At 45.0% G+C, this 14,851-nt stretch overlaps 1 protein-coding gene across 3 annotated transcripts in view; it reads right to left on the bottom strand.

Annotated features, from left to right (window-relative positions):
• crlf3 (cytokine receptor-like factor 3) overlaps positions 1-14,851 on the bottom strand; it is a 16,589-nt gene extending 1,738 nt beyond the window's left edge. Inside the window, exons 1-8 of one of the 3 annotated variants that reach the window (XM_042085619.1) lie at positions 14,719-14,851; positions 11,227-11,358; positions 6,500-6,707; positions 3,095-3,182; positions 1,982-2,159; positions 892-1,114; positions 436-574; positions 13-125 (exon numbers count right to left, since the gene is read on the bottom strand). In XM_042085619.1, the coding sequence (XP_041941553.1) occupies positions 13-125; positions 436-574; positions 892-1,114; positions 1,982-2,159; positions 3,095-3,182; positions 6,500-6,707; positions 11,227-11,343 (1,066 nt within the window). In that variant the 5' untranslated portion in view covers positions 11,344-11,358; positions 14,719-14,851. Of the gene's footprint in view, positions 1-12; positions 126-435; positions 575-891; positions 1,115-1,981; positions 2,160-3,094; positions 3,183-6,499; positions 6,708-11,226; positions 11,359-14,279; positions 14,373-14,449; positions 14,469-14,718 lie in introns of those variants that run through there. The other 2 variants (XM_042085620.1, XM_042085618.1) reach the window with 2 other exon arrangements.

The raw sequence follows: 14,851 nt of genomic DNA, 5'->3' as shown, positions 1-14,851 counted from the left end.
TGAGGAACTGACCGTTGGTGGAGATGCAAACAGCCTTATCCCTCTGCAAGGATGCGTCTCCACTCCGGTTGTCGGCACACACCCCCACGCTGTCCTGCTTATTCAACTGGCCCGCTGCCGAGAATCTGTACGCAACACACACACACCACACACAGCAAAGCAGCCATGAGAAGCTTGACTCCCCCTGTCCCCCCCTTACACACATAAAATGCCACAAACCCAGATGAGATCAGTGAAGCTGCGGAAATGTGATTAGTGCTGTGTGACTGGACTGAGCCAACTCATTCTCCCAGCCGGAGGACCACACAGTGAATGACAAGAGAAGATAGAACTACTAAAGACGTGGCATTTAGCCAGGCTTTGTCATAGGAGAACTTGACGAGCGTTGACTGAAGGTCGAGAGACTGGGGTGGGGGGGTCGGCGAGTCGACTCACTTGAAGGTGAGGGTCTGTCCGCAGAAGTAGGTGGGAGCGTTGGAGTAGAGAACTCTGCCCTGGGAGGCCATGGTCTCACTGCGCATGGCAATGTTCCTCCTGCTGCTCAGGATGTAGCCCTCAGTGCCCGGGCACCACTCTGCACACGGACATGACAAAAGAAAAACAATCACCACCACCAATATGAACGTCGATGACAGATTCACAATGACAACATCTCACAAGATCTTGCGCCTCTTTTCTGTGCCCTTCTCCTCTGGGCTTTTTATTAGCTTTAGAATTTAATGTGCATCTCTCAGCAGTGAGTTTTTTCACAGCGTGCAAAACTGCCCCGCACAAATTTGTTTTGTTCTGGACATGCCCACTCTGCTTTTTGCTCATTTGTCAGTGTGTGTTTGTGTGTGTGTGTGTGTGCGTGTGTGTGTGTGTCAGTGTGGATGTTCATGGTCCACACACCATGTGGTGCGAGGGTGGTGTATCCGGTCTGCGGGACGCTCCACGGGCTCCACTCGGTGCGGCCCTCTCCCCTGGCGCATACGCGGAACTGGTGGTCAGCGTGGGGGTCCAGGTGCATCACCAGGAACTCTGACTCCTTGCCAATGTAGGCATCCTCATACTGCGTGGAGTTGCTCCGGCGATACTGCAGCCGGTAGTCCTGCGGACTGAAGTCATCGTCCACCTGTGGAAGCACGAAGGGGACAATATTGATATCATATCACAAGGTGCTTTTTTTTTTACTTAAAGGTGCTCTAAGTGATGCAACACAGTTTCAAAGCTGAAACATTTTTTGTCACATACAGCAAACATCACCTCACCATCCGCTAGCTGCCTGTGCCCTGAATACATGTGGTCTCTGTGGACAGCCCAGGCTCCAAAAACGGCAACAAAAACAACCTGGTCCAATCGGGACCATAAAAACATAACAAACTGTTCCAGCCAATCACCGACGAGATGCGCGTTTAGGAGAGTTTCAGTTGCACAGGAGGGAGTAGCGATCTAGCTCTATGTTTTGTTTGAACATCAACAGAAGTGACGTTACCCAACATCGCTTAGAGCTCCTTTAACAGAGTTTATTATTATTATCAAATGTTTGGGGAAAACCTATAGTGAAAAAGAAGAAACTTGTTGGAAGAAAATGGCAGACAGACACATTTTGTCATACTTGGAATAAATATATAATTCCTGCTTTTTTTCTCTTCTTCAGTTACTTAGATATCATGTTGCATAGTAAATTATTTTCTTGCTATATATCAAGTATCACAGAATCACTGTATTGTGATAATATCATTCTTGTGGACAAAGTATTGTGACAGTATCATATTGTGACGCACTCAGTGATTCGCACCCGTCCACAGAATGGCAGTATTATGTTTACAATAGTAATAGTAAACAAGTAGTTCAACTGGCCAATGATGAGTGAGCCTGTCAGACAGTGAATGGAGGGTTGGAGGATGCACTGAGGGACTATGGGCTATGAAAGCTGACCCGGCAGAATCTGTGTGTGAGTGTGTGTGTGTGTGTGTGTGTGTGTGTTTTGGAGGCTCACCTTGCACCAGCGCACCAGCACACTGCCTGGTCGCTCCACCAGCTCCTCAATCTGGACAGGGGGGTGAGAGGCCACGCTGCCATGGCGACCCACGCGCTCCCTCATTGCGTGCAGCAGTGAGTCGTCCAGCTGGGCCGACAGACATGGCACGTCCACCAGCGCCGGCACCTCCGGGAGACTGACACACACACACACAAAAAAAAGAAATACCTCATATACAGCAAGTACAGTATACGGTTCACAGTCCACACACACATTCACTGTGTCTATGCCTATACTGTAAGTATGACATTAAATGCCAACAACAACGCTCTTAGGCTTTAATCACGGTTTGGATATGCTGATTAATTGAAGCCTTTGTTAGGGATTAAGAGCTAAATTAAACTGTCTGGGAAGACTTAGCACGTTTTTCTTTTAAATCCCTCATCTGTCATATCAGCGTTGCCCCTGACACCAGATCACCAGATTAAAAACCCATATCCTGCCCTGCTCCCCTGCACAAAGCTGTTAGTTATGGCCACACTGAGACACAAGGCTTCTTTCTATGGCTAAATTCATGTCAAATAGATTAGCATAGCGCTAGCACCCTGTGTTTCCCAATCTGGTGCTCAATCTATCCTTCCAGTTGCTGTGGCTGGAGAGCATCCAACCTGTCTAGCAGGATTTTTCCACACTATTTCCCCTCCATATGACACCAGCAGTGAGCCGTCTGCCCCATCTGTTGCCTAACTTATGCCACTAGGCTACTAGGTGCAGGGTTGTGCACAATTCTGCTTCCTGTTTGCTACCTCAATTGAAATGCAAGTGAAATTCAAGAATAGAATTGGAATTAAAGAGCCAGTTTCAATTCAATTCTGGAATTTTGCACAAGCCTGACTAGGTGCACATTTGGACGGAGGGGAACTGGCATGGTGAAGTTGCGTGAGCTTGTGCAACGAGGGCAAACATTTTGTCAAGGCACTCGCTATTAGATAGTAGTTCCTCTTCCTCAGTGAATTAGCAATCAGGGGAATGATTAGCAAATAAACAACCTCAAAGTAGTCTAAGGGAGTATGTCCATTTGCATACATACTGTCTCTGTGTGTGTATGTGTAAGTAGCAGTAGAGTCTCACCTGTCCAGCTGGATCTGAAGGGCCTTCTTGGTGAAGCTGCCCAGCTTGTCCTCCTTCTCATTAATGCCACAACGCAGTGCTGCTTCACCTGCGTGGAAAATAACCGTCAGACACACCACACACATCATCAGTACATCAGCTTTGGCAGGGTAAGTGTGTGTATGTGTGTGTGTGTGTGTGTGTGTGTGTGTGTGTGTGTGTGTGTGTGTGTGTGTGTGTGTGTGTCACCATGGTACCCTTGCCCAGGAGAGTGGACGGAGGAAGGGGGGAAATGATCGCAGGGGGCGTCGCCATGCTGTTAAGAGACCTGATGAGGATTTCATTTCAGATCATTCAGATAAGCCCTTTAAATCTTTTAATGGATCTAATTACTGAGACCACTGTTGACAGAAGCCATTGTGCTTGAGCTCTCATCTGCACAGCAAAAAAAACAAAAAAAGTAAAAAACAACTACTGCCAGTGATGAATTATTAACAGACTGAAGTAGCGTGGCTGTGTTTACCTCACCCGGACCTACCACTTCAGTACCGAGGACATTCATTTGTTTGTTTGTGTGGGTCTCCATTCTCAAGTGTCCCATTGTCTATGTTTTGCCTTTGTCCATCTAGGCTAGACTGCTGATTAAGTGTGGAATAGAGTGGAGTCTACTGAGGTAGACCGCTGGATTAGAACTGGATACAGGAGTGTAGCCTTCTACGTGTGGAACTTGTAGCATTGCTTACATTGGGGCACAAGCAGTAAAAGTTGTAGTGTGTTAGTGTGTGTGTGTGTTAGTGTGTGTGTGTGTCAGGGATTAAAGTGAAAAAAAATCGTTTGACTAAACTTTTTTCAGGCCATAAGTCATATGTTGTTCATATCTACCTATAGAGATAGCACCCCTTTTGCGGTCGCGACCTATTGGTTTTTAATGTACAAAAAGATGCAAACAGCAAAGTAAAGGGAGTATTCGCCTTATTCACACGGCGGCCATTGTTTAAACCAAAACGAGGCTACAGGGTACACTTACTATAAAATTAATGCCACCTACAGGTGAATGCATAGAACATAACAATCCTATGGTTTGTGTACCCTGTAGCCTCGTTTTAGCCGCCAATGGCCACCATGTGAATAAGGCGAATTGAGAGTGTTCTTGATTGAGATTGAGTTTTCCTGATGAACAAAAATATATTTTAGTACCATCCCTGACCATTGCTGATTAGCCATTGCTGTTCTTTTCTACTGCAGCAATATTGTAGAAAGGCTTTAACACACTCTTATTTAATTACTTCAGGCCAAAAGTGTTTAAAGGGGAGATTTTTTTCTTGTTAATATGCAATTCTACACCAAGTAAAATCTATAAAATCAAGTTTGCAAGACTTCCCATTTCCTCATCAAAGTAACGAATCAGAACATTCTAGATATTGTTCATATTTCCATTTGTTGCCTCATCTGCATTTAATGAAAACATGGTAATTTTGAGTTTTACAGACAACTCATTTTCCAATGAGCAGCAATACTGTGTGTGCTCATGCAGGAGGTCTGCGCATTTGATAACGACAATCTGGAGACGGTGCTTTTGTCTTCAGCAACAGATTGTATAATGTTGACAAAAGGGTTGCGATACGGTGAGGGACAGGTCGTGTTGCGCTATGACTACACTGCAAAAACTGCTTATCTAACAAAATCTAACCAAGTGTTATTAATCTTATATCAAGATAAAAAAAAAACCTAGTTGGTATTGTTTTCAGTATAAAAAGACTTACCTAGCACTTTCTTGTGAAATCATTTGACTTAATTTAAAAATGTTTTACTTATTTTAAGACATCTCATCTTGAAAACAAGCAAATTTGTCTGCCAGTGCGTTAAGCAAATCTGTCCTAAAAACAAGCAAATTTGTCTGCCAGTGCGTTGAGCAAATTTGTCTTGATAAGACTCCTTAAAATAAGTTAAAGTCTTCTTAAATTAAGTCAAAATGATCTTTTGAGAGGGCGCTAGGTTAGTCTTTTCATACTAAAAACAATACCAAATAGATTTTTTAATCTTAATATAAGATCAATAACACTTGGTTAGAATTCATTTTTTGCAGTGTAAACGTAAAAACGGTCAGCCATAGATAAACGTAGCCTACCTCTGTCGTGGTGGCTAGTTGCACCAGGTAGGGAAGATGTCCTGAAGTGCACGAACGTTAACCTTATGGCGGTCTTCTGATTGGTGGCGTGCTAAAACGTTTTCCTATTGCATCCATAAACAATTTTCTTGCAGCGAACCGCGCAAAAGCAAACCCCCGGCGCTTTAATTTCTTTACACCATGGCTTGTTAGTTCTCCCCCGTTTCCAACAGCTGCCCATCTCCATTTATTTTTTAACTTTTGCCTTCCTTTAGCAACAACGCATCCATGACAGCTAGTGGCCTTGCCAAATAGACGCACACAAATCATGACGCTAATATGCGAGGTTCTGGTAGGCCTACTGGTTATGGTTTTGTGCTATAAATTAATAATATTTTATAGCAAAGTTTTAAGTTGACTATTTTAATTGTATGGTTATTTTTTGTCAACATACACTCACAACATACTGTCGTTAAAAGTGAGGCCTAAGCAAAATAGGCTACAAGGCTGTCTGTGCGTCACAAACAGACTGACCCCTACTCAACAGTTCGCGATGATGACAGTGATATTATTTTTTTTATGCTAACACGCTCAGTCAAAACCTTCAGTCGCAAATTGTGAAAAACATTGTTGTACATGTCATAACAGACGGGATAATAAATTGCATAGGCTACGGTTTATATTGCGTCGCTTTACACATAATGTTAGTTGCATTGATTAAAAACTGTAACAATAATAGTAGCCTACATCGGGTGGCATAGAAGGCTATCTGTTCAAGTCATAGGTGACACCCAAAATGAATGACCTCCCCTAACAAGAGTTCGCGATAGTACGAAATTGTCTACATTGATGCATGGAAAGAACACAGCCTACGCTTCTTCTCCGAATTCGCACATAGAGCTCACAATATCATATCCAAAAAAGTTAAACGGATTGGCCAACCTCATCAGCTGTCTCTAATGTGTCACTATAATCCAACTTTTAGACCGTTATAGTCCTCCATATGTGCTCTTTGGAAAAGCAAAGGTGATAGCCCCCCCCCCCTCCTATTTTTTTTCTCATCGGATCTGCATCGATCTCAAATATGACATTTCTAAAATTAAATTGACGGAAATCCGTCCTATGACGGAGAACTTTAATCCTTGGTGTGTGTGTGTTAGTGTGTGTGTGTGTTAGTGTGTGTGTGTGTGTTAGTGTGTGTGTGTGTGTGTGTTAGTGTGTGTGTGTGTTAGTGTGTGTGTGTAAGTGTTAGTGTGTGTGTTAGTGTGTGTGTTAGTGTGTGTGTGTTAGTGTGTGTGTGTGTGTATCTTGTTCCTCACCCTCCCGGAGCAGCTCGTCAGCAGTGCTGACGCCGTGCTCGATGAGCTTCTGACAGTCGTCCAGTGGACTGACGCTCTCCTGCTCGATGGCGTCCACCTCCTGCAGTAGCACGCTCAGTCGCTCGGCCAGCAGATGGCCCACCGCCGCCTGCAGCTCCTGGAAGTGGCGCTGCAGGGCGTCACGCGTCTGGCTGGCGCTGCCACGCACCTTAACAACAACAACAACAACAACCACGGTGGTCAGATAAGCAAACACAAACACACAACACACAAGGACCTGTCTGTAAAAGCATCTGATAAATACCATAACCAAAACCATAATCATAACCACCTGCAGACCTGCCAACCTTGAAGAATTTTTTTGAGTAGCAAGAAAGGGAAGATTGCTTTTAAAGAATTTAACTTGCATACTTGCAGGTGTCTTTGTGCCATCTGTGAGGCTGCAATGATTAGGCCTACATTATCCCAACTACAGTGATAGGTGCGCGATTTCCGTCTGAAAGTCCATTATTTATTCTCGCTTGTTTTCACGCTAATAATCAAGAAGAAGGATCTATATGCTCCAAAGAAAAAACAAATTGAACACTCATCAAAATTCTTAGGTCCACTTTCAGACTCGTTGCTGCATTCCATTTAATTAGCTGCACTCCATTTAATTAGCGCCTTTTAGTTATGAAAACTTTAACCATCAGCGACACATTGACAATATGCTAACTGAAACAACTGGTGAACAAGTAATAACTTTCATAGACAACATCAAACTATTAGGCCTAGGTGAATTTACAATCGCACTCAGAATATTTTTAGTTTCGCAAAACGGCAGGTGGGGGGACGCGAACTCACCTCATCAAGTTTTTAATTTAACCCACCGTTGGATGAAGAAAAAATAACATAAAGAGAGGTCTGTCATTCTCACTTGTCACTTTCTCTCTCTCTGATTCTAATTAACATGCACAAGGAGCTTTCCGGAGAAGTTGGATGTCTGCTTGTTTTGCGTAGTTTTAAGTAAAAAATCGTAGCGGCGTACTTCGATGCGAAAATGCCTGGTTGATACGCGTACAGGTTGGCACGTCTGCACCTGTGCTACACATCTGGATGTCACTCATTGTTTTTATTTTGACACACAAAAAACAGCCTAAAATGCCTGTAAGCAACGACGTTGCTTTGCAAAAAAGGGGGTGATGCCATTTGTATTTGGCACATGCCCCCGATGGTTTCTGATGCTCTCTTATTTAGCCCTGGGTGCCTCTGATGTACATTCACAGGCACATCTACATACAGTATAAATAATCTATGGGATTACATTCTCTCTTTTTCAGTCAGGAGGGTCTGCTTGCTATAAAGAAGTGGGTCACAGGATTGTGCATATCAAGCTAATGCACAAATTTGCGACTTTCGCTTGAAGCCTCAGCTGCAATCACAGGGCTATTTAATGGTTGACCTCCACAGCACACTGCTGGTTAATGACAAATGCAGACTGACTCAACAGTGTGAGTAGGAAAGCCTCATTCTCCCTACAGTGATCTGCCATCTCTGGACCAACAGTATCAGTGGAGCATTGGCTCATTTTGAGACACAAAAATTCTAGGTAAAAGGGGAAGTGGTGAAGCGTTTGCCACATCTCACTTCATATGCACACACACACACACACACACACACACACACACACTAACGGATATGCAGACTGTCTGTACACCAAAATCGCACAGTCTCAGAATGACAGGAAGCGAGTGTGGCGGTTTGCAGTAAGAACGGCTCAGTTCCTCTTGACTCTTGACTTGGAATCAGCCAGAGAGAAGAAAAGAAACTTTTCTCTTTTCACACTTGAGGCATGTTTGTGAATAACTCACGCAAGTTTATATCTATTATGGGAAAATAAAATACAGCCACCCTAAGCCACCAGCATTAGCTTAAAAGGCCATTGTGAGACAAACATATACTTATTTATATAACGTAAAACACAAGAATGCACCCAGCCCTTTCTACCCATCCTTCATGAATACTTTAACTGCTGTTCTGAGCCTGGTTAAGGTTGCTGTCAATGCTTTGTGACCCAAATTCCATGTGTTAGGCGAGTCTCTGTGGAATGAGCCGGAAGTCTTCCCTTTTGCAGCGCTGCTCCCTTCTCCCGACGTACTGTGACTGCTCAGCTCATATTACACAGAGCAGCTCCCTGCAGCAGTCTCTCACACACACACACACACACACACACACACGTGTACATACAGGGCGCACCCATACCCGCAGTCTTCCCTCCTGCACACTTGCTCGCACAGACATACCCACATTCACACCAAAACTGGCACCCACACACACACTCCCATGAGCACATGCACTGCACTTCATGTTACTACCACACTCAAACAGAATGTACCCTGAAGTGCTAGACAGACCACATGGCGTGATAGGGAGGGTGAACCAGAGACAGAGAGAGAGAGACAGAAAGAGAGACACACAGACATATATATATGGAGAGAGGGGAAGAGGAGACAGGGGAAACAAAATAGAGATATAAAGAAAGCAAAACACACGGTGGACATGTTATGCCAAGGTGGAAGCAGATAGACAGTGCAGCCAACAAAGATAAGAGCAGAGCACACCAGGGATGGGGATGGGGAATGGAGGAGAACAGCGTGTGGCTCGCATCGGAACCTCCTGATACGGCAGGAAAGAGTGTGTGTGTGTGTGGAGAGAGGGTTATATACGGCCTCCCAGAGCTCTGTTTCCCTGATCTGCAGCCACAATGGGGGACGCACTGTGTTTTTCGGCTGGCGATGAGTCGAATTTTCCAAACATTGTTGTGAGTGACAATGCGCTGCTGCTGCTGCTGCTGCTGCTGCTGCTGCTGAGGGGCCTGGGGAAACACCTCAGCCAGGGGCCACTGCAGCAGGCCGGCCGCACAGCAGCAAGCGCCTCTCTCCTCTCCACAGGATGTTTAGACTCCCTGCTGTCCAAGAGCCCTCTGCAGTGGGGGAGGAGAGGTTGATGGAGGGGACAACTAGAATGTAGCCACATCATGATGGAAGATCTGTCCATAAACTGACCTGCCCACCACACCCAGAACAAAATCCACGGGTCATGCCAGGTCCCTCACACACGCAGGGGATGACTTGAGATTTTGGGTGTTTCCTCCAGGCCTGTATCAGTTTACAGCCCCACTGGCGATGGTGTGTGTGTGTGTGTGTGTGTGTGTGTGTGTGTGTGAGAGGACTGGGGGTGTGTGGGAATCAGCAATCCGTCACAGGCCCCTGAGGACAGCCAGCAGCTGGGAAAGTGTGGCTGCTGGAGGAGGAGAGGGATAGCGAGACTCAGCCACAAAAGTGGCTCTGCCTGGGATGGCCTCAAGGGGATAAGAGGGTGATCACGTCCAAGAGCTCTGTATTCGTCCAAGAGCTCACTATTCCAGACATCCCTGTGGAACTCTCTGATATTCCATACATTGTTTTAGCATGTGTCCTTGGCTTCATACACCCCAGGGTTTTCTGCATCACATACCATAGTACAGGTTTTACAGTGCTCCATTTGTGGTCGCTCAGCAGTTGCCAAGAAACCACAACCTGCGCTGTTCTAAGCAACAACAAAAAAGCCGCCCAACTGTACAACCTGTTTAAGTCATATCAGTAAAGGCACATTCTGCAGTATGAGTTCAAACCAAACTAAATGAACTCCAGATTCAGTGTTATATCTACACTAACAATATGTAATACAAGTTGTATAACAGTGTTGTAGATGGCAATAATAAACAATAATAGTTATAATTTATGACACTGAGAGTAGAGTAGATGCAAGACACTACAACATTAGGCAACATCCTGCCTGCTTCCTGTATTATGACTGATGCAAATAATGGCATATGGTGGCCAGTGAGGGTCAGGCGAGGGGCATATGCATACTCAGCGAGGTGGCTGCCCCTGCTGTTAGGGGTCAGACTCAGGCCGAAGGCCAAGGAGAGGGTGGGGGGCAGAGAGACATGTGGTCGGCGGCCCGAGCCTGCAGTGCAAGCTCTGGGCTGCTCCGTGTGGCCTGACCTTTCCTTTCTCACCCACTCTCCCAGAGCAGGAAGAACGAGAACAGATAAAAAACGAGCAGCCCAGAGATAAATGGGGCTGGGAGAGGCAGACAGAAAACAACAAAGAAGGAGACAACTACAGAAATAGCACAGGAGGGGAAAGAGAGCGAGAGATACAAAGTATGTGAGAGCACAAAAAAGAAAGAAAGAAGCAGAGAGAGAGAGAGAGAGAGAGAGAGAGAGAGAGAAAGATAGAGAGAGAGAGAGAAAGAGAGTATGTTTAAGACAAATATAAAGTGAAAGAAAGACTGTCTCCTCACTGGAGCTGAACAGCAGGAAATAACAGCATTGTTTATGATTAGCCTGTAGCACCGCAGGGAGTGGTGGTGGTGGTGGGGTGGGGGGAGGCTGTGGGAGAAGTTCAAGCGGGACGCCAGAGCAGAGAGACATTTCACAGATAGTGGACAACTGCAGGCCTGCACTGACTCCTGATTCCTTGATCTTCGACTTCCTGTCAACTCCCCTGAGACGCCAAGCACTGTTAAAACCCCTACTACAACTACAGGCTCCTGCACGCCTGTAAATGATGATCCCCCCCCCCCCCCCCCCAATGACAGGGTGGATGCTCTGAGGCTTAGAGGATGGAGTCTAAAGTGATGGGGCAGATGGAGAGGGAGCTGGAGAGACGGGTTGGGTGGTGTTGGGTTGGGTGCCGTACCTGCTTGCGGGCCTGGCTGAGTCCATAGAGGCGCTGCTGCAGCTCGCTCTTGTAGTTCTGGGCCGCCTCGATGCTCTCCTTTGCCTCCTGCAACAACGCCTCGGCCTCAATCGACATCCTCCTTCCTCCTGACTGCTCCATCATCCAACAGACACACACACACACACACAAACACACACACACACACAATCAATTAGGGATAACATAGCCTACAGTTCTGTATTGTATACTATTGAGGTCATTCTTCACCACACACATTCAAACACTCTGCAAAAGGAGAGGTTGATTGTAAATGTAAACCAGAGAGTTTAGATGTGGAGAGCAATCAAAGCCAAAGCTCAAACAGCCTCCCACACCAACAGCCCCATCCCCGCCCAAAGCACAACAGACACTTATCCTCACAGCATATGCACCCAACACATCTGGTTTAATGACAAAGCCATGTAAGATGCTTTCAACTTGAAGAGAAACAGCGGCAGCAGTTCAACCAAGCCCTTCCTGTTGACGCGGTTCTTCTGCTTCTGTGCCTCCCAACACTGGGGATAAGTATCAGTCCTCGTAACGAATACCTATCTACAGAGGTTTTGCATTTCCGTGTTGCTCTGCACTAAGTGCTGGTTCACACATTTCCAATTGGAGTCATGTCTTGATTCAAAGACTAAAAGTTTTATGATTTTGATCTTGCAATACACTCTGCTGCATATTTTTGACTCAACAAAAAAACAGCCTTTGAATGAATCAGCCTTTACCCTATGTGATTTGAATAAGCACTAAAATTGACTTGACTGAGGGAGAGCTTCTCTGTATATTGACACATAAGGTCCAGTTTACACTGGTATCACAGCATAGCACTATTATGGTGCGGAGAAGTTCCTGAACATGGTTTAGGCCTAAACATCAGCTCTTATTTCCTTCTGCAGGGCCTGCACTCCAAAGTGTTGAATGAGATTAAGTAGGAGAGTGTGAGAGAGTGAGTGTGTGTGCATGTGTGTAGAGAGAGAGAGTGATTGAGAGGGTGTGTGTGTGTGTGTATGGGGGGGGGGGGGGGGGTGTATTTAATGGCATACTTACTATGTTACAAACACAAATGGTATTTTCAGTCCTGTCACAAGTGAACAGGCAACTGAAATGTTTGACATAATCCACCCACACCATACTTCAATCTAAACAGCCTTATTTGTTGGTGACTGATTAGCCTTGCTAATGCATTTAACATAAGAACAATATTTCTCTATCTCTCTCTCTCTCTCTCTCCCCCTCCCTTCCTCCCACACACACACACACACACACACTCAGCCAGTCAATCAATCCAGCACAAGGCCTCCTATGCGCGAGAGAGAGAGAGCGACTGGGATAGACAAAATGAAAGTCAAGAAATGTGTGGCTGAGAGTCTGACATGAAGTGACCGTTTGAAAGAGTGAGACAGGGCAGGTGAAAGACTTCGAATGAGTGTGATAGAGATAATAGAAGGCGAGAACTGCATGCCAGTTAAATGAATGTGATATGTTTGTACTAATCTCCTTGTTACATTGGCTAATCCCTTCATGCTATAGCAATACAAATGTACTATGTTTACAGGCGAAATGTTGCATTTATATTTGAACGATGTAGAGAAAATAAGTGAAAGAGAGTGTGAATGTGTGTGCATTTCTTTGTGTGTGTGTGTGTGTGTGTGTGTGTGTGTGTGTGTGTGGCCGTGGCACACGATGAAACTAGCAGCCTCACGGCACGGCCTCCCCTTGGCCTCTACACAGACAGGGAAACCTGATCTCCCCAGGGTGGACACCAGCCTGGAGCAACACACACTGCCAAACAATCCACTGGGCCCTGCCCAGCCCACAGATTCCCCTCTTTGGGGAAAAGAAAGCAAACCATGGCTTATAAAATGGCCACCCTGGGGCAAAAAAAGCACTGAGATATCTCTGTGTATGATGTCAGATACAGACACATGACCAACATCCGAGCCTACAATTTCATCTGAATGCTGACCTGCCAACTGTCAAGACCACAAAATATTAAATTGCAGTGCCACAAATATTCACAAGTTCCAAAAAAGGATGTTTCTATCTTCCTATGTAACATTAGCCTCAGTTGTGTGGGCAACTACCCCACAGTAACAACTGCCTCTGTTTCAGATGTGTGGCCAAAGAAATACGACAGACAGACACACTTCCTACACCATGGGGAAAAGTCCAGAGAAACGAGGAGCTGGCGTGAACATTACATCCAATGGACATAAGCCATAGTAGCTTTTTTACAAGGAATTTAGAGTTTTAATGCAGTGCATACTGCTTAGTTACTATCTGAGGATGGAGTGAGAGTGTTGACCCAGATTTGGGAGGCCAACGGGCCCCTTGCCAAAATACAGTGTTGTGAATTCCAGCCCAAGCTGTTGTTCATCTTCAGATTATTATGCATGCGTCCACTATTCCTTTTGTCTTTAAATTAGGACGCAGTTAAGTATCACAATCTATCTGCTTTAAGCAAAGGCTATGCAGATCGCTGCTGTAGCGTTTTCATATCGTTTTGTTTTAACAAAACAAAGATTAACATTAATGACTGAAAACGATCAATGCATCTCCATGGTTGTTATTGTAGGCGACCTCATGCACGTGCAGATTGCAGAAACCACAGTCCACATAATACTGACCTCTGAGAATGTGGCCACATCACTAATCGCAGAGGGACATGATGTAACACAACAATCTACTGATCAGCATCATACATAACAGTAGAAATCGCAATTTCTATACTTACTTAAGAAGATATTGAGAGACACTCAAAACAGTCCAGACGTGTGATGCAACCTACATGGACCCCTACTCAAATAAGGCTACCAAAAAAACCATACAAACATAGCCAACAACCCAGTATCTTGATTAGAATGGTAACATCACACTCGGGAGTTTTAGGAAAGTACTGTGAAGTTTTCAATATGACAACATCATAAATCGATTCATCGATTTAGTCCAATCGCGAGTCCAGTAAAACTCTCTATTTCACACGAGTAACAGTTTGCACGATGTAAAACGTCTGAAACAATTCAACACACTTTGAAACAGGACATTTTTGCGTTCCAACCATTCTAGCTAAAGAAAGACTATCACATAGCAAGCATCTGACGGCACAGCATGTTTGCACAACATGTCCATACTTGCTAAAAACTGAAGTCAACTTCCGTAATTCAAGCAAATGTTTACACCCTTATGAACACTACGGTACCTTCGCTGTAGACTCCTGGTATGGAACCACTTGCCTGTAACGTCAATGATTATGTGGCATTTAAAAAGATGTCTCCATCACCATCATATGGTCTCATAAGTGCAAATTCACTCGGTTCGCTGACCAGACCATAGGTTGCGTGAGTCATACCTGAACACAAGCTAACCGATTCACAAAAGCTTTCGGGACAGAAAGACACTATTAAAACACAACTCATAGATCAATAGTATCATGATCATTATTATTAGATTTAAAGAATTAGTCTTTACCTGATCCGACTTAGTTACTACACATATCCCACTGAAGGATGAACTTCCCCGTTAACGCCCGGTCCGCGGCACTGTGTTGAGATTTTAGCAGTGGCAAAGGGATGTCTCTCATATGTGACATCCAATCCCGGAT

Source organism: Alosa sapidissima, chromosome 3, assembly GCF_018492685.1.
Source record: "Alosa sapidissima isolate fAloSap1 chromosome 3, fAloSap1.pri, whole genome shotgun sequence".
Taxonomy (NCBI): Eukaryota; Metazoa; Chordata; class Actinopteri; order Clupeiformes; family Clupeidae; genus Alosa; species Alosa sapidissima.
This window is presented reverse-complemented; position numbering and strand designations above follow the sequence as displayed.